At 33.8% G+C, this 25,522-nt stretch overlaps 1 protein-coding gene across 2 annotated transcripts in view; it reads right to left on the bottom strand.

The window, feature by feature from the left end:
• Nucleotides 1-18,756: 18,756 nt before the first annotated feature.
• Nucleotides 18,757-25,522, bottom strand: part of LOC148948017 (uncharacterized) — a 112,842-nt gene continuing 106,076 nt past the window's right edge. For both annotated transcript variants that reach the window (XM_089095177.1, XM_089095178.1), the window contains one exon: nt 18,757-21,010. In XM_089095177.1, the coding sequence (XP_088951303.1) occupies nt 19,498-21,010 (1,513 nt within the window). In that variant the 3' untranslated portion in view covers nt 18,757-19,497. The remainder of the gene's footprint in view (nt 21,011-25,522) is intronic.

Below are 25,522 nucleotides of genomic sequence, written 5' to 3'. Positions count from 1 at the left end.
TGCCCTGGGGGTATAGAAGTTTTTATTGAAATCTTTGCTATAGAAACTTGAAAAAGGGCTCATTTGTAGAAAAAGGGCTTCATGTCATAGAAACATAAAAAGGATGGCAATGTTGTGGGCATAGACAGTTCTTCACCACTTTATTGAAAAACTTCTTTTTAGCAGAAAAATGTTGCAATAGTACAGATAATAAACCAAAACTTATCATTTACAATCTTTTTCTTCTTTAAGCCTTAGATGTTTGAAAAACAGCTGTTTTCTGTTTTTACCTAAAAACAGAACAGAAACAGGTCTTCTGTTGACCTGTTCTGTTTCATTTTAACCCTGTTTATTTTTTATCTGATTCTTCAGAAAAACAGAACAGTACCCATGCTATCAGGAGGGGGTAAAGTAAAATAATTTACTTCTAAGAACAATATAAGCAAGTAGGTCTACAGACTCAAGTATTTCTCAGGAGGGTATCTGATGTACCTACCTCAATCCCTACTCTCTCTAGAGAGCAGTGACCTTTAACAAAATTTAAAAATCATTGTGTTATGAAAGTGAAACCTTGCAAAGCAGGTCTTCTGCATAAATAAAGAACAAGAAAACTATTTTTAGCTTTACTACAACTTTGCTCAATCCAAATTTATGAGGTTTCAAAGACCTGCAAACAGATCAGCTAGAAATATAATTGAAACTTTTAACAGAGCTAATTTGATTAGAAATTAAAAGTTGTAGTGCTCTTTTTAAGAGTCAAAAGACATTAGATTGCAAGTAGCCCTCCTCCCAAGCCCATTCAATGTTGAAACACATCTAATCTAAATTTTGAGACAGCTATTTTATTCATAAATGTAGAATGCTCTAGTTACTATATAGGGATATTGAGTAGCTTGTCAACCTCCAAGAACTTTACATATTGCTCACTATGCTTTAAAACTAGGCTAAATAAAAAGGGGTGTATGTGTATGACCATTCCATTAAACAAAGAGTCATGTAAAGGAAAAAATTCTTATTTCATAATATGTAAAATAATTCTAGTTGACATATTTTGCAGGGGGAAAATCTTTATCATCACTTCTGTCACTGTTGTACAATTTTTTTAAACAAAATTGTGAAAAACAAACAAATTTGACAACATTTATCTATTTTCAAATAATCTATATATGAAACTAAACACAGTCACTTTCATCTACCAAAATGATATAAATAGGCAAATATTGATAAATCCTAGGTTAAGGTTAGATGGCTCTTAGGTGTTTCTTTGATAAACAATTTTCAAGACTTGGAGAATAGTCATAAATATTGAAAAATGTGATGTATAAACAAGGAAAATAGTGAGGTTAAAGGTCCTAACTAGGATTAATTTGCATGTTACAAAAGAAGAATTGTTTTCTTAACATGTCTCTTTATGTAATGGAATGGTCATACATGTACACCTAAAAAGGCACTGTATGTATTTCCATTTTGCCCAGTTGGTTGATGAAATGGGATTCTTCAGAAGTTGATATTCATGAACACATCTGATATTTTGAAAAATTGGATAGATTTTAACCAAAATTTGCACACAGCTGTGATATATGCATAGAGTATCTGGCAAAATGCATAGGCCTAAGTGAGAATCCAGTATTTTCAACTTCACAATTTTGTGGAAAAAAAATATTGACATGAATTAAAATTCCATTCAAATACAGCAGTTAATATTTTCAAAACCAAAACAAGAGGATAGAAGTTGAAAAGTAGTAAGTCAAGTAGGCAATTTCAAGGACATAAGAGACCAGAAGAAGGTTAACACAGTAGACTAGCTAGGGAATACTTTCAGGGTGTTTTGGGCCCTGAGTTCCCTTTTGAAAGTTTAACTTTCCTAAACTAATCAGTTTCCAAGATGAGCCTAGTTTGGTAAAAAGTAGCTCATCTAGAATTTTTATGATGCCCCTAGGTACTATATCTCAGACCATAGGGGTGGGGGGATGGGATACTGTGTACAGTCTGGAAAACAACCATGAAATCCACCATATAGCTAATATGGGAGTAAGGTTCATTGTGATGCAAATGGATGTTATATTTAGACTGAGGATGCAATTCCAGGTATATATTTGCATATTAGGGGGTGGGGGTATATATTATATGAATATACAGGCCCAAAACTTGGCTTAACACAGTCAAATCTGACCTTGAGCCAATTGGTGGTTTCCAAGACATGGTTGTAGATGCAACCCTTCATGGCTTGAAATTATGGTATTTGTTTAGCCTTGTGTCATCTGATAAAGAGACATGTTAACAAAACAATTCTTACTTTAAAATATGTATAATAACCCTAGTTCTTATATTATCCAATGGAAGAACCTTTATCATCAAGTCTTTCCTCTAAAAATCCTTCTTTTTCCAGCTTAAAAGAAAATGTTTCCAAAAATCACCACATTGAAAATTCAATGCTTAAGTCTTTTTAAATTTCCACCTAATAAGTTTTTTTATAGAGAGCATTCATGCCAGTCCTAAGGGTTCATATTTTGATTTTGGCCCATCACCACTGCTCTTTAAAAAAAAAACTTTTAAAAAGACCAACATGAACGCTCTCTAAAAAACAACTTATTAGGTGGCAATTTAAAAAGACTTAAGCAACGTGGTACTTTTAGTGTGATTTTTGGAAACTTTCTCTTAAGCTGGAAAAAGAAGGATTTTTAGAGGGAAAACTTGATGATAAAGGTTCTCCCATTGGATAATATAAGAACTAGGATCATTATACATATTTTAAAGTAAGAATTGTTTTCTTAACATGTCTCCTTATCAGGTGACACAAGGCTAAATAAATACCAAAATTATCCCCCCATTAACCCCAGGCCAAAACCTGTGGAATTCAACAGTCTGCCAGATCCTGTCACCAGCAAGAGCTACATAGCTTGTGTCCTGATCCAAGTAGGCTACAAGTACCAGTAAGTAATATACAGTCCCTAAGAAATTTGAATTTTTCTGATACCCCTAGGTCCTGTATCTTTGACCATTGGGGGGAGGTGGATGGGGTGCACTGTCTGGAAAAAAACCATGATGATTGGATAAATATTTACCAAATCAATTTTATTTGTGATGTAAATGAGAGGTAAGTTTAAACTTTCCCCCACCTCCCTAATGTGCAAATATAGGTAAAGTTCTATGAAATCATATTATTGAGTTAGGAGTGAAGTGAATACACCATTCAATGCCTTTTTTTATTCTGATTATAAATATAATAATCATTTCTATTGGAAATGAATTTCAGCTCCCCCCCTATATATGCCAATTCAGGGTTAGGTTTGGCAAATATAGGGGGGACTGAAATTCATTTCTGATAAAAATGATTATTATATTCATTATCAGCATAAAAAAAGGCATCAAATGGTGCATTCACTTTATTTCTAACTCAATAATATGATTTTGTAGAACTTTACCCAAATATATACCCAAATTTGTATATATAGGGGTGGGGGGCTAAAATTCATTTCCAACAAAAGTGATTATTATATTTGTAAAGAGCATAAAAAAAGGCATCATGTGGTATATTCACTTTAGTCATAACTCAATAATATGATTTGGTAAATATTTACCAATGATTGAAAACAGACATCCACCATATGGCTAATATGGGAGTAAAATTCATTTGTGATGAAATTAGATGTTATAGGCTATTTAGATTGAGGATGCAATTCTAGGGGTCAATATCTACAAAATCATATTATTGAGTTAAGACAAAAGTGAATACACCATTCAATGCCTTTTTTTATGCTGATTACAAATATAATAAGCATTTCTATTGGAAATGAGTTTCAGCCCCCCCTTTATAGGCCAATTCAGGGTTAGGTTAGGTTGGGTTCGGTTTAGCCTATATAGGGGGGGGGCTGAAATTCATTTCCGATAGAAATGTTTATTTTGTTCATAATCAGCTTTAAAAAGGCATTGAATGGTGTACTAACTTTATTCCTAACTCAATAAAATGATTTGGTAGATATTGACCATTCTAGGTAGGCCCTATATAGGCTATTAGCACATTAGGGGGTGAGGGTATATATTTCTATGAATATACAATAAGAAATTCATGGATTTCTAAGAAAAACAAGGAAAGGAGTGAATATAAAGGCTCTCCCCCTGCAAAATGTGTTAACTAGGATTATTTTGCATATTAAACAGTATGAATTGTTTTCTTAATGTTTCCCTTTTACCAGCTGGACTTCTAGGCTTAATATACTGATTGGCCAACGTAAACATTCGCTAGGCTAGCCATGTGGTGGTATCTGCTTGAAACAGTATCAAATAACCTAAGGAATCTAAAAGAAGATTAGCCTACTCCATCATAGGAGGGATCATTTAGGCTACCTAATTGACCTATATAAAATACTCTATCAAGTTCAACAGACAGTTAATTTCCAGGTCCCTGTTCAGGGACCTGAAAGTACCTTGTACTAACTCCTTATCACCACTTAAGATGGCCGGCAGGATATTAATTGATTGATGATGAAAATAATACATCAGATCAGTGTTTCAAACTTTCTGTTCCTTGAATATGACCACTGAGCACCAGAAAAACTATAATTTTCAGCCAAATTTTTTCCATATTTTGTACTTTTTTAATATTTGTAGAAAATTTCGACCATGCTGAACGAAATGGCTACCTCAAAATTTTAATCGGGTGACTTTGGGAAAAATGAGCGTGGGAGGGGGCCTAGTTGCCATCCATTTTTTGGTCACTTTAAACGGGCGCTAGGACTTTTAATTTCCATTCCAATGAGCCCTCTTAGGATATTCTAGGAACACTGGGTCGATACAATCATCCCTGGGGAAAAAACAAAGAAATAAACACGCATCCGTGATCTTTCTTCTAGCAAAAAATGCAAAATTCCCCATTTTTGTAGATAGGAGCTTGAAACCTCTACAGTAGGGTTCTCTGATACGTTGAATATGATGGTGTGATTTTCATTCAAGTTCTATAACTTTTAGGTGGTCTTTCCCTCTTTTTTCGAAAATCAGACAAATTTGCTCAGGCGGTTAAGATGTGGAATATTTTCTATTCGTTCTAAGATTTAATGTCGCTCCTTAGTTTCAGTTAGAAATACTTTTTTTTTATTTAATCAAGAAAAAAAAAATATTAACTTTAGCATAAAGAGCAGGGGTTAAGGAAAGGGTGGCTATGAAGATTGATTTTGGTTCGTTTCAAGTTTTAATGTTTTTCGTTACTTTGAATTTAAAAAAAAATTGTTGTTTTTTTTTATTTCTGACTATTTTTAATATCATACCAGGAAATCCCCTACCCCCCCCCCCCCTACCTACAGTTTAACATTTTTCTGCAAAGTTTCCTACAAATTTTTGCTCCTCCCACGGTTAGTCCTCCCCTTTCCCCAAGAATTAAATTACCCTGAGAAATGGCCTTGTATTTCCCGAAAAATACAATTCTTGAAAAATACGGGCAAATTGCGTAGCTTACAATCCTTTCCCAAGGAATTAAGGAAAGCCATGTCATCACCAAAATCAGGTGTCTAGGGAATAATATTGTCTGGGAGGGTGACTAGGTACCGTCCAATCTTTTTGTAACTGAAAAAGAGCACTAGAACTTTTGATTTCCGTTTGAATGAGCTTTCTTTCTATTTATAGGACCATTGGGTCAACACAATCACCCCTAGTTAAAAACATCAAAAATAAAATAAAAATAAAACCATGTTTCTTTTATAGAATGTAGAATCCTCTATAGTAGGGTTCTCTTAAATGTTGAATCTTAATGTTTGGTTTCCTTTGAGATCTCTTGAATTTTGAAGGCGCATCCCCCCCCCCCTTTTGAAAATCAGTCAAACCTTCCTTACTTACTGTTCGTTACCAAAAATTTCTCCATTTACTATCTGCTAAGCATAAAACGTACATAATTAAAGTTTCAAAAGGTTAAACGAAAATTTATTTTGAAATATAAACAGGTTCACTCCGTCAAAAGCTTCCTTTCTCCATCCCTATCCCTGACAGGGAAATCTTGCTTGCATGGCCTCATAGCAGCATCACAGTGGATCTTTTACTTTATTTTCTAACCAAAACTGTGACATATAACAGAGCAACAGGGTAAAGTTGAAGAATGACAGCCCTAAGGGAAATCATAGTCTAAGAAACGACCGAATAATTCTTCCAGGTTCAGTCTGTTTCAGAGGGCTGAAAAACTCTTCCTAGGTAAGTTATCGGTACTTGTATGAATAATTATAAAAAACTTTTTCCACATAACAAGCTTTTAAAAAAAGTAAAGAACTTCATAAAGCCAAAAATGAACAAAAATAGAATCAAATAATCTACCAAGCATACAACTAACATAAGTCAGTATCAATAAATAAATGAAACCCAAAACAAACAGAAATTAAAATAATTCAAACTCAAAACGAGCAGAAATTAATCTGAGTAGGGTTCTAAACCCTATACTTTCTAAAAGCCAGAATATAATTTATACTTTACTGGAAAAAAATCAAATGAATTTACTGAAAAATATGCATTGTCAGTTTAATATACATATGCTGATATTTATTCGCTAAAATTTTAATTAATTTTGATTTCTTAAAGTTTTCAAAAGCACACTAAAACTTATAATTACCAATCCATTGAGTCCCCTCCAAAGCATATACGACCACCCTTTTCAGAAGAACGTTATATGCCCCAAGGACACAACTTACAACCCTTTCCCTGAGAGCTGTAAGGAGGGGGTGTCTTCCTCACAGACATAATTTCCAAAATCCTCAATTACGATGAATAAAATCGTTATCTCCAAACGTTCATTTGAGGAAAATGATGAGTGCAGAGGGAGAAAACCTTATATACCCTCATAAAAAAACTTGCAACTCCATCCCCAGGGCACTGAGAGGTTGTGTCATCCCTAGAGAACTTATTATATGTTCTTTGGACTATTTTGAATAAAATCGCTATATCGTAATTTCAATCAGATGCGTTTGGTGAAAGTAGGGGCTGTAGCTGAGCGGGGGGGGGGGGGAATTTCTTTCATGACTTTTTACGCTTAAAAAGAAACTAGAACTTCCAATTTTCAACCAAATGTTTATCTTCTAAACTTAAACAACTATCTCTTCCATAAAAACCTCAAATACCCTCTGGGCACAACGTACAACATTTGCCCCTAATTCTTGGGTTCGTTTCAACCCCAAAAGCTTTGTTATATGATATTTAGACTATTTTGAATAAAAAGGCTATCTCAAAATTTCCATTTTTTTTTTTTTTGACAATACGACGTGTGTGTGTGAGGGAGAATAGCTGCCCTCTGATCACTTTGAATCTTAACAACAGCACTAGAGCGTCTGATAATCAATTCAATGAGCCCCCTCTGAAATTTATATGACCTCGCTTTCTATAAAAAACTTATATTTGCCCAGGGTATAACTTACAACCTTTGCCCTGAGGGCTGGGGGGATGTAGTATCCTCAAAGACATAAATTCCAGACCTTTCAAAGACTTTGAACAAAATGGCCATGTCAAAAAATTTTGAGTAGAATAGTTTGGGGACATTATGGCATGGCGGGGTAATTTGCCTTCTGATCAATTTCGACTAATAAACAAAGCACTATTCCTCTCAATTTCAATCGAATGAGGCCTTTTGGAACCTTCTACGACAACACTTTCTATGAAAACCATATATGACCTAAGGGCATATCTAACAACCCTTGTCCTGAGGGCTATGCAGGGGGGGGTGTCATCATCAAAGACATAATTTCCAGACCTTTCATCCACGTTGAACAATATGTTTATATCAAAATGTTGATTGGAAGTATTTGGGGAAATGAGGGGTTTGGGGGGGGATTGACTCTCTGATTACTTTCGACTATTAAAAAGGGCAGTAGCCGTCTCAATTTCCACTGCAATGAACCATTCTTGAAGTTTTTAAAACAACGTTTTTTATAAAACAAAAACAAAAAACAGCCTTATATGCCCCCAGGGTATAGCTAACAACTTTGCCCTGGGGGCTGTGGGGGGTTTATCATCCCCAAAGACATGATTTCCGGACCTTTCAATTACGTTGAATTAAATGGCTATCTCAAAATTTTGATTGGATGTGAATGGGGAAATTGTGGGCGTGAGAGGGGGATTAGTTGTGCTCAGATCACGTTTGACTATTAAAAAGGGCACTAGCCCTTTTAATTTCAAATCGAATGAGCCCTTTTTGAAGTTTCTACGACAGCCCTTTCTCTATGAACCTTATAAGCCCCCGAGGCATAACTTACAACCCTTGTCCTGACGGCTGGGGGGGGGGGGGTTATCATCCTCAAAGACCTAATTTCCAGAACTTTTAACTACTTTGAACAAAATGGCTATCTTAGAATGAATTTGACTGAATTTGTTTGGGAAAATGGTGGGGGTGGGATGGGTGTTAGTTGCCCTCCTATCCCTTTTGACTATTAAAAAGCGCACTAGCCCTTTCAATTTCCAATCAAATGAGCCCTTTTCGAAGTGTCTACGACAATTCCCTCGATACAAAGAGGCCTGGTCTAAAAAAAAAAAAAAAAAAAAAAAAAAAAAAAAAAAAAAAAAAATACATTGTGCCAACATCCTTCTTCGCTTAGGCAGCACTATTGCGTTGCTTATGATATACCCCATACGGCTCAAGAAGTGAAGTTAGGTTAATCCTAATATTAATAAACCTAAGCATGATAAAACTATACTACTTTAGAAACAAATTTGGGCTATATGATTGCACATTAGGGGGGGGGGGGTAAAGTACAGCGGGTCTGCATGCAAAATGTTTTAGCTATTATTATTCGGTTATTAAGAAGCAAGAATTGTTTTCTGAATTAACACTGTCTAAATACTTAATCCCCCATCCCCATCCCCTAATGTGCTAATATATAGCCCAAATTGATATTTTTCATCTATTCTGTCACTTCCCTTTGTCTTTTCTCATAATAAGCTGAAAGAAACTAGCTAAAGAAACCAGTTTACAGTGCATCAATGCATGAAGAACTTGAGCGGTAGGGGGTATATTATACAAGTACCAAAGTACCTACTATGGGTTTCCTCCCCGTGGTACCATAAAATGTGTAGGTGTGAATACATAACGAGTCGAAGGTAATAGGTTTGAAATTGCCTTTACATGAGTTTGACTCCTGTTGACCAAAGAGCCTTACCAAGTGTAGAAAACCCTAATGTGGCCAAGCTTATATACTTACATAGAATTTACATATTAAAACTTTCGATTCAATAGATAAAAATATTTTATAAAGAAAACTTTTTACAATGCAAAATTGAAAAATACAATTTTATAACACACAAAAAGTTGCCACTGAAAACACAACCTCCATCAAGTCACAAAATAAAATTGATTTTTTTAAACTTATTTTAAAAATGGAAAAAATACAGAATTCATTTTGTTAGATAATACACTAACGGACGGGTCAGGAAGTAAAGATAAAAACTTGTATGACAAATTGCCCCCCCCCCCCAAAAGTTAAAACCAGGGATACCGAGAAGCTAAAGACGATTTTGGCTTCCTTTCTTGTCTTCAGAAACTTATAACATAAATCCCTCCAAGACGGATCTTGGAAAAAAGAACACTTTGCATGTCCTTGGTGCTTTGACTTTGGGACCTATGGGAATAGAGGGTATTGTTATGTCCTCGGTGATTTAACTAAGGGATTTAGAGAATATGAGCATTTATTTATGTTCTTAGTGTTTTAACTACGGGATCTAGGAGGATAGGGGGCATTTTTACGTCCTTGGTGCTTTGGCCTAGGGACCTTGAGGGATATGATACACTTTTATGTTATTGGTCCTTAACTTAGGTCCTTAACGTGCCTTAACTTAGTCACGCTAAAACAAATAACACGATTTATTTAATTAAACTATTTAAACCAGAAATTAAGACTAAATGGAACGGAATTAAAAACATCTCATTTTAGTCGAAAATGATTTCTAGGCACTAGTTTTTCAAAGCGGGGATGAAAAAGAATGCATTTAGAAATTACGTATATAACAGGGAAGGAAAAAAAACAGAACAAAAAGCACAAACAGATGGCAGGGATGAAAAAGCAAGTATTCAGAAAGCAGGAACTTCCAGCAGAAGCTTCTTGCAAGATAACATAATCTTTATAGCGTTTCTAAGCAAAATGAGTTACTTTTTCTTTATAAAAGAAATTGAAGCCATAATTATGATTCGATTCAAAATCATCATTTTAATTAATTAACCACATAATTATTCTAACTTTTAAACCCCTCAACAATAAAAAGTTAAAATTAAACCACAATACTAAAACACATGTATTTTGTATAAAAACAAAACAAAGAAGTAACAAAACTAAATGTAGAATAAAAACGGCAAGACCAGATTAAAGCTCATATTAAAATATCACTGGGAAAGACAAAAAGAGTATTAAGTCAATGTTTATGAAGTCTGATAAAAAAATTCAAAGATTATAAATATAAAAAAACTAATATATATATATACATATATATATATATATATATATATATATATATATATATATATATATATATATATATATATATATATATATATATATATATATATATCTTATTCTATATATCTATATATATATCTGTATATATATATGTGTGTACATATATATATATATATATATACATATATATGTACATATATATACGCTTTCTCGAAAAGGGTACTATTTTTTCTTTGTCAATTAGTGAACAACCATTTTTCGGCGTTAGAAATATTTTATATAGGACACTATTGGGAAAATTTATTTCCGTTTCCCAGTTCCCTAATATTTGTCATAAATTTTCTGCTGACAAAAAATAGTGAACTATAAATATCAAATATAGATGGTATTGAGGTGGTAATAAGATTCCATCAAATTTCGACATAATTGTTGTCTATTTCATTGCATTTTCAGTCTTCTAAATACAAATTCTAAGAATTTTGAGATTTGCATAATACGGCCCCTATTGTGATACTACCTTGTTTTGCGTTTAGAATATGATATGAATTTGCTTAAAGAGTAAGATATTTCCACAATTTTAAAAGAAATTTTACAATTTTCAGGTATGAAACACAACAATTTTTCTTTTTTTTAATCTACTATACAGCACCATAACGAATATAGCCCGGTTTATTTTTTAAACCTGTTTTGATAGGTGACAGGGTTCATCAGATTTGTATGTAGCACTTTATCAATTAATTATTCATCTTACTTTTTAGCAGAATAGCTAAACTGAAATTTGAACAATAATACCAGGAAAGTTATTGTACTTAACTCAACATATTGTTATTTTGGACCTGATTTTTATTAAAGTTTCTCTGTTTCCCTCTGGCTGGGTTAGGAGCAACGAATCAAGATCATACAGGGAACTTTAATCTTAATAGGCTCCCTTCCTCTACTTCCGCCCCGGGCTTATCTAAGAAAACTGTATCTCCTCGATCCAATAATGAAGTTAGAGTGATATTAGTTATAGGTAATATCCCCTAACAGTGAGGTTATAGTGACAAATATATTCAGTTCAGAAACAATGCATTTTTACTGATTTATTCTTCTGCGGTTACGATATATCTTTATTACGGTTTGAACATTTTTCTTTAACAAAAAAAAAAAAAAAAATCAGAATCACCTCGTACACAAAGTCTTAGCCAGGAAGTGATATGCACTTAGGGGCAATACACAATTTCATAAAAATGTGAACTATACGGAAAACAGTAGATATTGGAATGAAAATTGCCAAAAAATTGCCAAAATCTTAACATTGTCAGTGTTGCCTGAACTTCTCGTTTGCGTGTACCTAATTAACGACTAAGTACCAGGGGCCGAGCTTCCCACGGCGATTAGAAACAGAGTTATAAATTAGGGACCTAGAGGGATAGGGGGCAATTTTAGGTCCTTGGTGCTTTAATTTTGGGATTTAGGATAGGGATCTAAGGGGCATTCTTATGTTCTTTCTGCTTTAACTTAGGGATCAGGAGGGAAAAGATCAAGGGCAATAAGAGGCGTTTTTCTGTACATGGTACTTTATCTTAGAGATGAAGAATAGTGATCTAGGAGAAATGGACCTAAGAAGATAGAGGTATTTTTGTGTCCTCGGTGCTTTAACTTAGGGATCTAGGAGAAAGATCACAAACTTTTCCTTTGTATGTGCCTTATTAGAGACTAAGTACCAGGAGACCAAGATTCCCCCGGTGAAAAGAAAGATGTTTTTTAAATTTCTTAATTTTTGGCGTTAAAACACCAATTAAAATAAGTAAATCATGTCATGAGTTCAAAGAAAAATTTCATTATCTTCATGTTAAGTTTCCGGTCATTTTTTTTCCCACAAAAATATTTTTTTATAATGTATTTTGTTCCTCAATAATTAATTTGTTGCTGTCCAAAAAATTTGTGTAGTTGTGGACACATATTTTTCGCAAAGAAGTTGTGAGCTACTGAATATGATTAGACTTGTGGAGCATATTCTGAAAATGCCACAACTTAAATCAGTTTCCTTTGAAACTAAAACTTCTTTTGTAGCTACAACTTCAGTTTCTTTTGAAACTACAACTTGAACTTTAGAGGAGATGAACCTCTAAGTTCATTGCCGTACCAGGTAAGAAGACTTTACAACATTATGGAGTGGGGAAATCTGGAATAATGGATTAGATATATATGATGACCAGCGTTGCCAATGCAGTACAATTGTACCGTTTTTGGTACAATTTAGGTCCTGGCACAGACTAGTGCATTTGGAAATTGTTGGTACTACAGATTTCTCGGTACATTTAGGTTGTACTTGCTCCTTTTTGACTCAAATATCTGTTCAAAGTTTTAATTTATCGAAAGTTTTCTTATTGTTAAGGCAAATTTTTAACTTTCTGTTCCGGTGGTACCAGTTACTTTCTTACGGTGCAATTTTAATCGGAAAACTGGTACAGTTTATATCAAAGTGTTGGCAACACTGATGACGATGTGGCAAAGATGGTAAGAAATAATTTACATGATAGACGTAAGAAGTTTTACAAGTTACACTTTTGGCAGTATGAAAGATGCTTCTGTGACTCCATGCAACTCTACGTACCTCTACGTAGAGCTACGTAGCTCTACATATCAACTCTACAACCCTACGTAAAGGAGACATGGGGAGAAGCGGTATTTTAAGGTGAAATTAAGAAAACACGAGCTAAAGTACAGTATTGAGTTGATATGATATTTTTCTGAAGCCCTGTAGTTTAAATGTTAAAGACAAAAAATAAAACACTAAAAAGAAATGACAAAAATATGATTAAACTACAAGAGAGAAAAAAAAAAGCGAAAACCAAATAGAATACAAATTGAATTTCTGCAAAAACAACTAAAAATCTAAAAATCAATATAAAAAACGGAAATTTATGTTTATGCTTCCTGTGCAGGTTTCTGGTACATCATTTTGATGCGGTACTATATTTTTAATGTTTTAACTTTAAACACAACTAACACATTGAAAATAAATGACAAAAACACGATTAAACCATAAAAACATATTTTAGTAACAATTTTAGTATTTTGAAAAATATCCTTTGTTATGTATACGCAAAGGAAAACTAATAGAATTTAAGTTTTTTTAAGGATTTTGTTTTCTCTACCTCCCCCACGGCCAAGCTTCGCTTTTTAGGGGAGGTATTAATAATTTTTTGTTGATGTTTTTTTTTTCAATAAATCCTTCTCTCTCTCTATAATCCATCTATATAGTTTTGATATTTTTCCTCCTAATTTTAACTAATTTTAATTAATTAATTAATAAAAAGAAATCATTAATTTTAAGGCTATCCACGCTTTCCATGCCTTTCACTATACCCGCTCAATTTCTTTTTAAAAAGACTTATTGAATTTGGCGTTGCTATCTTTCGCACTTAATGGGCAACTACAAACAATTGAACTGTGTTCTAAAGCTCTTTTTATTCACACTATTCTTAGTATTTTTTTTTAATTTAAAAGAAATTCATTTGATATTCAAGTTGTGCGCATCAGAGGACAATTCTATAGAACCTGGTTTTCTGAAACACGTATAAAAATTTGGCTATCATTCAAATTCTAAGATTGAGATCCATACGCCAAATTACATTTGCGACATGCGTAGTGAATTCAATTTACAAATACGTTGAAACATGTTGATGGAAGGAATATTTTATAACACCTCCCCCCACCAAGACTTGACAAATGAGGTAAATCTTAATATCTTATATTACTTTATTGGAAACAAGGTGATCACGCCACATAATGCTCTTTTGTGTTCTTTTTAAATATGCTAATAGATCCCATTGCAAACATGCCCTCCTAATGTGTAAATAAATATAATCATTAATACCAAAAATATATAATGTATATATTGCCAAAAATGTATAAATTTCCAAAAATGCCAATTTGCCAATGCCAAAAATGTATACAATCATTTTATTATCCGTAACGCTTCTTTATCCAGGGGGGTGGAGGTTATAGGGTTTAACCCCCCCCCCCTCCAAAAAAAATATTGTTGGATTCGTAAAATACGTTATGGGAAACAAGGTGAACACATCATATGCTCTTTTGTGTTCTTCCCAAATATACTAATGGCTCCCATTGCAAATATCCACTCCTAATGTGCAAATATACATAATCAATAATGCCAAAAATAAATAATGTATATAAAGTCCAAAAACAAAAGCCAAAAATGTATAAATTCCCAAAAATTCCAATTAGTGTTCCTTTGGTCTTATTAGTGTTTTCTTATATTTTGTTCTTAAATTAAATCTAAAAAAAAACTCGTACTAAGAAAACAGAATCAGTTTAATTTTAGTATTATTTTTAGTTATGTTCTTTTATTTTTAGTTATGTTTTTTCCATTTTTGTCAACTAATTTTTAGTTAATTTAGTTATAATAATTGGTAGAAATTAGTAAGTAACAATCGGTAAAGTTTAGCACCCAAATTGAGAGAGAATAATCAAATTAGTTTCTTCGAAAAAAATAGCAAAATTGTGGTAAATACTTTAAAATTTGGCAACATTGCAAAAAATGACAAAATTGTAGAAAATACCTTAAAATTTTGAAAATACGTTTACTCTTCCCATCTCAGCCCTTAAATATTCTGAAATGGTTGCTATTACAAAAAGTTATAAGCTCGTCTATCAAGTGCACGGGCGTAGCCAGGATTTTAGTTAAGGAGGGGGGGGCAGGGGTACAGTATGATTTAAGAAAACGAATTAAAAATTTATTTGTATGCATTTTTGTTATTTTTACGAGTCAGATAAAATTTCGGCCTTAATAGACCCCTCTCCCCTATTTACGACCTTGATCAAGTCATAAAAGTATTTCGTCCATTCAGTGAAAGTAAAAGTCACAGAATAGTCAGTAGACCATATATTGCGAAGGAAGCATAAACCTTAATGAACACCAACACATAAATGACAAGTCATTATTTCATAAATTATGACAAAAGTTATTACAGCACATGGCTGTAGACCATGGACTCACAGATAATAGAAATTTGATATAAAAAAACAACAAGTAAATAATGTACTATGATCATCGAATAAAAAATAATAGACATTTGATAATAATGCAATGTACAATACGGTGGGTAGGACCCATTGGGTCCTATGATGGGTGAATGTGATAAATTGAGTGAACTGTGGGAGAATATGGAGGTTGATGAAAGATGGCGGGAAGGTATAGAAAGGAATGAGTGTTCAATGAGTATGCAAAGCTTGGGATGAATGCTCAGACTAGCAATGGAGTATAGAAATCTATATGATTCTGTAAAGTTTTAAGTAGTATTCATTTCATTTAGTTATATAAATTTGAATTGAAATTATTATTTTTATAGCCATTGACAATTATATAACAAAAAATAACCAAGAAGCTCAATAGAAATTCTCTGGTTTTATAAGTGTTTTCCGTTTAACAAATAAGAAGGTAGTAATTGAAACAATTAAAATAAAAAGAGTTTAAATAATTACAGCAATATTGAGCAGCCCCACTGAGATCAAATAATAATATTATTTAGATAAAAAAAACTTCAAAAAATAAAGAATCTATGTAATGTTTGTGTTTTGGTAAAGTTTAAGCAGCATTCATTTCATTAGGTTATAAAAATTAAAATTTAACTTAGTATTTTTATAGCCATTGACAAAACATATAACAAAAACCAGCCAAGAAACTCAATAAAGATTCTCTGGTTTTATTCACAGGGTTTTCTGTTTTACTAATAAGAAGATAATAATTAAAGCAATCAAAATACAGAGAGTTTAAATAATTACAGGTACATTCAGTACCCCGACTGAGATAAACAATAATATTAAGATTGGAAAAAAAAATTCAGAAATACAGAAAATTTCCCCAATAGAATTTCAAAAACAATATCCTTCCCTCCTTCCTCCTATCCTTCCCTCCTTCTATCCCTCCCGTACTATCCTTCCCTCCTTCCTTCATCTACATTCAATGAATTTGCACTACTGTGTATAGTTAAACCGATGTAGTTACAAAATTTTCAATAAGTTGATACAAAAAAATATCGTCCTTTCAATGAAAATTAGAGCTGTAGGCTGGTAATCAAATCACATATTTACAACAGTAGTTATTCTACAAGCTAATTTTACACATGGCCATTGACAGTCGACTATAAAAAGGGACTCTAAAATAATGGACTGTACAACAAAAGTTAATACAAAACATGGACGTTGACTGTAGACTATAATATTGGACTCCAAAATCATGGGCTTTACAACAGAAGTTAATATAACACATGACCGTTGACTGTAGACTATAATGATGAACTCTAAAATAATGGACTATAAAACGTAATTTGATTTAACATAAGACTATTGACTATTGATATATTACTAGATATACGTGAATTAATTAAATTGGTTTACTATTATTTCTAATATTTTTAATTATTATTATAATATTCAATTTTTCTTAAATTAATTAAATTTTATCCTAATTCTACCCTTCAATTTCATAAAAGCATTCAATAGAAAAACAAGATCTTTAAATATCAGGAGCGAATCTCCAGCATTTTTACTGGCGGGGGGGGGGCAAGAGGGGTCCATATAGGGTTAGTCAAAGGGCATGGGATGTATAATATTTTCCCTCCACATTATTAGGGGGCAACTGCCCCCCCTTGCCACCCCCAAACGACGCCCCTGTCTTTAATGATTGTTGACAATTAGGCTTAGGTTCTTTAAGAATTTTCTTGGATGCGACAACGTTACCAATTAAGAAAACAAGAAGTCAAATTTGCACACATGACAAATCAAGAGACGGAAAATTGTAAAACACCAGTTGATTATGTTATTGGCTCTGATTCATTTAAGAATTGTGTTTAGGTAATCTTATGATTTATGTTATTGTTGACCTTTGTTTTGATGATTAATGTTATTATCTAGCATTATTGTTGATTTTCATTTTGGTACAATATTTTATTTTGTTTCTTTTCTAAAGTGTTTACTCCACTATTAATCTTTTGATGTAAGTGGAGTATAAAATCAATATTATTATGTAAAATAAATATTATAACTCCAGCATTTTCACAAGAAGTGAATGACATCATAATACAATAGCCTATCAAACGCTTTACTCAGGCACATAAAAAATGATTTATTTGGAAATTGCTAAAGCATGTGAGGTTTTTTTTTTTTTTTTTTTTTTTTTGTAGTTCTTTTTTGTAATTTGTATAAAATTAATAATTTTATAATCAATTATTATTAAGATTAGTTAGTACTTCTAGTAAATCGACAGCTAGCATACTTTTTGTTTCTACTTAAATATCAATGCCCTTCAAGTACATGATACTAAAAAAATGTATACACAGATTTATCTTATATCTTTAAACGAGCAACAATAATACGTTGAAAATATATTTTCTCGAAAACAACAAGAAATTTTTTCTCAAAATTGTCATATTGTCATGATGTCATTTTTTTCATATTGTCATATTGTCATGTTGTCATATTGTCATATTGTCATGATATCATTTCATGTCAAAATTGTCATTTATTCATGAAATAAAAAACAATCTAGATAGGGCACGACTTTGGGAAAATTTGTTTCCCCCTCCCACAACTATTAATATACTTTTCTTAAATCCTCCATTAACTGAAATTAGAGACATAACAACCAAAAACTGTCAAAATTAATTTTGTCATTTGAACAAGGAGACGTGAATGTCAATCCCGTTAGTATTAGTCTTAAATATTCCAACCTGAGAACTTTGGATTGTATTTGATTTGCTACTTGTATCGTATTCACCTGCAGCAGTTATTAACTAATTCGTCACCTTATAGATAATTTTAACCTTGCAGATTGATAGAATAGGTCAGTTGAATAATGATAAGGTCTTAGCATAAGAGAATGACAAGTATTGACAAGACAATGACAAGGTATTTTCAACTTTGGACTGAATAATGATAAGGTCTTAGCATAAGAGAATGACGAGTATTGGTAAGACAATGACAAGGTATTGTCAACTTTGGACTGAATAATGATAAGGTCTTAGCATAAGACAATGACAAGTATTGACAAGACAATGACAAGGTCAATCGATTAAAAATATTGTCGATAAAATAAAGGTTCAAAATAGGGATAAAATCCTTTTTAATAGACAGTGTATAGGAAATTCACAAAAATACCAGATATTTCGGTCACATATACAGTGACCGTCATCAATAGTAAAACTAAACTGGTTTTACTACTTTTAGTTTTACTACTGATTACTAGTTTAGTTTTACTACTGATGACGGTCACTGTATATGTGACCGAAATATCTGGTATTTTTTGTGAATTTCCTATACACTGTCTATTAAAAAGTATTTTATCCCTATTTTGAACTTTTATTTTATCGTCATGGAACAGCAGTGTGGTCTCCAAAATTATCTATAAAATATTGTCACTTTGGACTGGATTTTTAGCAAAGTAAGTTCAGTAGCAGCAATTCACAAGTCATATAAGGAGAAAAATAAAATGGATGTCAATACAACTAAATCTATAAAAACATACAAAAAGGCTTTATTTTCTTGCGTGAATTAGGGCGTGGGGGATTACATTTCAGCGGGGGGGGGAGCTTCATTGAGGAAAGCTTGGTCCTCTGGTATTTGTATAATATAGATGTAATACTGCATATTAAACACACTGTATTGTAAAGTTCAGCAGTAGCAGCTTTAAAGCAGTCACGGACTACAAGGAGCTTAGAAAGTAACTACTCATTCCCTGTTTGACCTGACAATGTGACTCATTCCATGACCTGACAATGTTTGGGAACCAATGTCCTATTATGACAATCTTTTAAATACTATAAAATAAAACATGAGATAAGTGCGTACAAAAAAAGAAGTTGTCTAATTTACCATTAAAGACATTGAAACATCACAATTAAGTTAATTAATATCAACTCAACAAACAATAGACAGAAATCATTTCGACGAGTCCAATTAAATTTGATTATAATGGACGAATCTAAAGTGGCAATCTTTTTAAAATTCACATAATCAATGGCGAAAAAAGGACATAAAAAAGGAAGTTTTTATAAAACAAAATTATTAGGATTAGTTTAACTAATATTGACTAAAAAATCTAGAAATATTCATTTTTCTGGATTACTGAGGTTTGCAAATGTTTTCTGTTCTTTTTTGGATTTCTTGGCAAGATAGGTGGCGGTAGAGATTCATTAGCCCTTTTCAAGAGATTAGCTCCATTCAACACTTGCAAAGGCTGACGAGATCGTGGTTGTGACAACTTAGAAGAAATTGGACTAGAAAAATAGATGTCACTCTTAGTTTTTTCGTTTTTTAAAATAATCCCATCACTTTCAAAAGCTTTGTTTACGTTTTCTTGATTTTGAACAGCCAGTTTGGATAAAAAACTAACTTCTTCATATGTTAAAGGTAATTTAGCAGCTGGTAATTTATCAGCACTAGGGTGATGAGCGAGGGGACTATCAGATTCATCAGTCTTTTGAGAAGTGGTTGGATTAGATGGCACCATGTGATTTGGAGACCTGTGCATTCGCTCAATCACCAACTTTGTTTTAAGTTTCAATTCTTCTGGAGAACTGTTAACTGAGGGTGAAATCACTGGCTTTTCCGTATCGTACAAGTCACAAACTTTTGAGTGAACTATTTCTTCAACCGTAGCAACAAGAGAGCTACTACTTGTTGTACTATGGTTACTTTGAGCACTTTCAGGCCTTTTAGGCGGCGAGTATTTTTCAAATAAATTAACGCATCTTTCATGGTTCAACTTTCGAATAATTGCTTGAGAGGCTTGACTTCTCCTCATTTCAGTACATCGTTTAATAATACTCTGGTTGCTTATTAGACTATCTTCGTTTTCTTCTAGAATTGTTTCAAGGGCAGTTGGGAGACGCAAATATACCTCGTGTAACTGACCTTTTCTAGGCAAAGGCTTTTCCCAGATGTTTTCATAGTCACAATTACGTGGTGATAAGCAGCCTCTTATATAAGTCCCAAAATCTGAACCGTTTTCTTCACTAAACGATATAACTTTCGCATTCGGTTCAGCTAAGTATACATTTTCCAAAGTTGAGCATCTCCACAACTCTCCAACTGCTCCAAATTCACTGTACTCACTTTGACTAATTGATGTATTGAACAAATCAGGAAGAGACTCACACTGTGACGTCAATATACCCGGTCGAGATGAGACCATGACGTCAGAATAATCTTTAGAAGTACTATAAGAAGTGAACGTTGAATTTAAATAATCAGGATCTCTGGCAACACTGTAATCATGATTACTATTTTGTATATCTAAATATTTTTGCCAGTGGCGGACTCCCCATAAATTACGACATATATTTATTGCCGCCATGTTTTCATAGTCATGCGTGGATAAAATTTCACTGATATTATCTTCAAGGATTTTTGAAATAGTCACTGACTTTTCCAGCTTGTCACCCATAATTTCTGGTACCTCACTCACCGAGTCAACGACCTTGGAGTCAAACCCGTGTCGAGCGGTCAAGTCTTCAACAGGTTCGTCAGAATGAATTTCTTGCTCTTGAGATACATTTAATGAGGATTCTAAATATATACTGTCTTGAGGAGGAATTGATACCACCGTAAAACTGCAAAGAAATAAAATTTAAAAAAAAACTACAAAATTCAAAGTGTAGCATGCATAGTATAGCTTAGTCAGGGGGCAGTAGCGTATCAAGGGAGGGGGGCGGAGGCCCCCCCCCCCGAAATTTCTTTTCTTCTTTTTTTAAAGTGCCAATATAGAAAGTTCCGAAATATTCACGCTTTTAAGTTATTTGCAACACTCATTCCTTTTTTCATTTCTTGTTAAATGGCTATCCATTTCTCCGGCAAGCTTATATCATTGTTTTATCATCAAACGCCTCCTGTAATCAAACAAGATGTCAAGAAATTTTTCTTACTATTTAACCCTCGGAGCTATAAGCACTAGCTTCTCTGCGATGAAGGAATTGCGATAAGGAATCATACTAAGAGACGATAGTTCATTCAAACGGTGCTATAATTCCAGTGTAAGCTAAGCATTGAAATGGAAAGGTCGCGTGAGAGGAAAGAAAGAAAATGAAGCGACGCCAGCCCAGCATTAAGCATTTCTTAAAGATTGCAAAAACCAGCAATGACGGTCAGGAGTTTAGTACTATTCTGACAATAGTTTGTATTTAGTGGGTTTTGAAGCACACATGTATCACTTGTAATTAAATGCAATTCCCAATTTAGATTGAAGACGACCAAATCTAAATTTGGAAATCTTCTCGTAAGAATTTTTCTTAGCTATGATCAATTAAAGGAAACAGTAAAAATGATCATTATTTGGGTGGGATCAAACTTTTTTGAAAATTAATCTTTTTCTAGAGCCCAAAATGGAATTATTGATAGTTCATTCATTTTATATTCTATTTCTTGTGTAACTATGAGCATGGCTAATGTTGGAATACCTTCATATTCCCGTATTTCCAGAAACAAAAAGTAGAATCCCGCAAAAACGATAATTTTACCGTGTGAATTGATCATTTAGAGCCGTTCCAGAATTTTTAGCCGTGTCTCTAAAAATTCAATATTTTGAGGGGGGGGGGCAAACTTTGACCTACCAAACAAGTCATGTACGCAAATAATTTAATTAACAAAAGTTAATTGTTTTCAGTTTTTACGAGTTTTACGCGGAAAACGAGTTTTTGCGACCATTAGTAGAATCGGGAGAAAAAATGTTCCGATTATGATTTAATTGCCAAAATTGATGTTTGTCCAGGAACAGCGAGATAAGTAATAAAATGAGTAATTTAACGATTCAAGGGCAATCTTTGAAGCCTTGGAACAGTCGGGTAGAGAGCATTTTCTTGGTACTTTACTGTTAAGGTCACACTACATGATGCTCCAACCGAGGGGCTAATAACTGACCGTCGCAGGTGTCCCTTCCTTCGTGCCTCCGTGCCTCTGGCGCACCTGAAACAGCGTGTTACTGGAAGCGAAGGAACACAGTTTTATCTTTGGCTTATGAAAAGCGTACGACGCGTTTTTTGCGACGGCGAACTTTCTCCTCTTGAGAGGTTACCTTTACTTGGTCGTGTTGTTTACTGCGTTCGACATTGGAGATCCTGGGTCCTAAAAAGTAGACATTATGCTTTGAACGAGAATTTTATTAACACAAACCTTTACCATTGCCTAGAGATAAATATGCATTCCCTAGTGCTTCTCATTCGTCGATTCAAACGGCTTGGGCTCGAACGTCTTTTCAAACTCTTCGACATGAATAGCCAACCATGTGAAAATTTTTATAGTAAGATGTGGTCTCAAACCCGCACTTACAGTACTGTAATAAATTTTTTGTTCCTCCAACTTCTACATCGAATTCGTCGATATGAAAGTATAACGGATTTTGAAGCTCAATATTCTAATGAACAGTTGTCCTTGCCCAAGGCCAAGCGAGTTAGATCCATTGGTGTTGTGTCTGTCAGTTCCGATTTTCTTTGCCCGGGGACGATGAAATCAAGCTCGAGCTAGGGTGAGTCGTATTGAAAGCCAGCGAATAATGAAAGCCTTGATACCCGACGACGTACTTTCTGCTTTTGGTCACCAAGTACCGAATATTCGTCTTTCTGTACTTCACGACAGTGACTCAGACGATGACTCAGAGGAAAATAATCTGTCCGATAAGCAGGAAAAGGCTTCCGCGACTGACACTGAATCGGGCTTGGAAAGTGACGGCATCTTTGAAGATTTGCCAGTGATTGCTCACTGTATGAAACACCCAGTTGAGAAAAATTGGGTTAGTGAGCCTGTGACGAACATGAAGAATTCTAGGTTTTGTCTTGTCAAGACTTCTGACGGCTCCATAACACCAATAAAAAGATCCACGCTGTTGTGGCTTTCTTTGTGGCTTCAGTTTTTATGTCTTTGTATTGTGCGATTATTTCCGTACTTGAGGAAATAGTTGGTAGCATACGGTGCGATACGGAAGTTATTTCAAAAGCGAATACGTTGGTTTCAGCAGCAACCGAATTTAGTTTTATGTTCACGTTGGCTATGCTAGAGTTTGTTAGTGCCATAATACTCTCTGTCTCTAAGGCGCTGCAAGCCGAAGATTTAGCCTTAGTTGAGGGCTGTCGGCATATTAAAATATGTTCTGATACTTTACTGCAGTCAAAACAAAATAATTTTGAAACAATTTTTCAGAAAGCCTTTGAGCCTGCACAAGAGGCACATATGGCTCCGGCTGCTTCAATGTCTATCCGCCGAACGTCCATCAACGATAATGAGTCCATCAAGGTTTTTTATCGCGAGTCATTGTTCGAGCCTTACTTTGCTTCACTTATTGAAGAACTTGATCAAAGATTTTTGCGCCATCAGGAGGCATCTTTCAAAATCGGAAGGCTTTTGCCAGCTAACAACGAGTCATTAAATATTAATGAATTTGTGAACGCCGTTGCTGTTTATGAGGGATTTCACAGGGGTAGACGTGCGCTCGAATGTGAGTTAGTAATTTGGAAACAGAAGTGGCTCGGAAAGTCTGAGAAACCATCAACTGTTGCTTCGACTCTTGCGTCATGCGATGCAAGATTTTTCCCATGCATTCGGAGGCTTTTGACGATTTTTCAGACATTACCAGTGACTACCACTTCAGCTGAGAGGAGCTTTAGCTGTCTTAAGCGATTAAAAACCTATCTGCGGAGCTCCACAGGCGAGGAGCGTCTGAACGGACTAGCTCACATGACCCTGAACCACGATATCCAGGTCGATGCTGACCAAATTTTTGATCGATTTGCAGCCAAAAAGACCGGCGGCTATTACTGTGAGAGGTTAGGTCGTCTTTCGTTGCTCGTTTCTCTAAGTGCAGTTGATTCTGTTTTTTAAACTTTAATTGTGCTTTATCTTCTGTAAACAATGTTAATATCAATACATTTCTTGCTTTCATGGCTGTTATAATAGGTAGACTGAGGCCCTACCCCTCCGAAACCAAATTCTGGGCAATTGTCTTTGATATAATATTATTTTTATTTATTTGGTTCTCTAAAACAAGGGTCCCATAGGCAAATATAAGGAATAATGCATTTCTTTATTTTATATTTTCTAAATTCTGCCGCTTCGTGGCAGTTCCAAAACAACTACTCGCCCAAAATAGAAACTCTCACTGCTTCTAACTTTTTTTTAATTCTGACTTTGTTGGCAAAACATTGTCATCCATTCTCAAGCAAAAAAAGTCTACATCTAGAAATACTCATGACAAGTGTGTACTTTTAATTTCTTTACCTAGCTACCCCCCCCCCCTACCCCCCGCCTGAAATCTTGCACTATGATAGATAATTTTCTTGCTCACATGACTGCTATAAAAAGGCAGACTGACGGGCCTCCCCCGAAACAAAATCCTGGATACGCCACTGTCAGGGGGGTTAGGAGGTTTAAGGCTTATTAGTTTGTTGTTGTTTTTTAGTTTCTAGGCTTATTAGTTTTTTTTAGCTTTTATTAGTTTTTAGGCTTATTAGTTTTTTAGTTTTTATTAGTTTTTAGGCTTATTAGTTGTTTTTTTTAGTTTTTATTAGTTTTTAGGCTAATTAGTTTTTTTTAGTCTTTATTAGTTTTTAGGCTTATTAGTTTTTTAGTTTTTATTAGTTTTTAGGCTTATTAGTTTTTTTTAGTTTTTATTAGTTTTTAGGCTTATTAGTTTTTTAAAAACTAGTTTTGTAAAACACGGGTCACAATTTGGCTTCTGAAACGGGGGTCACATTTTGGCTACCATTCAAATCCTAAGATTGAGATCCATACGCCAAATTACATTTGCGACATGCGTAGTGAATTCAATTTACAAATACGTTGAAACATGTTGATGGAAGGAATATTTTATAACACCTCCCTCCACCAAGACTTGACAAATGAGGTAAATCTTAATATCTTATATTACTTTATTGGAAAAAAGGTGATCACACCACATAATGCTCTTTTGTGTTCTTTTTAAATATGCTAATGGATCCCATTGCAAACACCTTCTCCTAATGTGCAAATAAATATAATCATTAATTCCAAAAATAAATAATGGATATAATGCCAAAAAAATATATGCCAAAAATGTATAAATTTCCAAAAATCCCAATGCCAAAAATGTATACAATCAT

Source organism: Artemia sp. Qi Xiang Cuo, chromosome 10 (genome assembly GCF_049724085.1).
Source record: "Artemia sp. Qi Xiang Cuo chromosome 10, ASM4972408v1, whole genome shotgun sequence".
Lineage (NCBI taxonomy): Eukaryota > Metazoa > Arthropoda > Branchiopoda > Anostraca > Artemiidae > Artemia > Artemia sp. Qi Xiang Cuo.
This window is presented reverse-complemented; position numbering and strand designations above follow the sequence as displayed.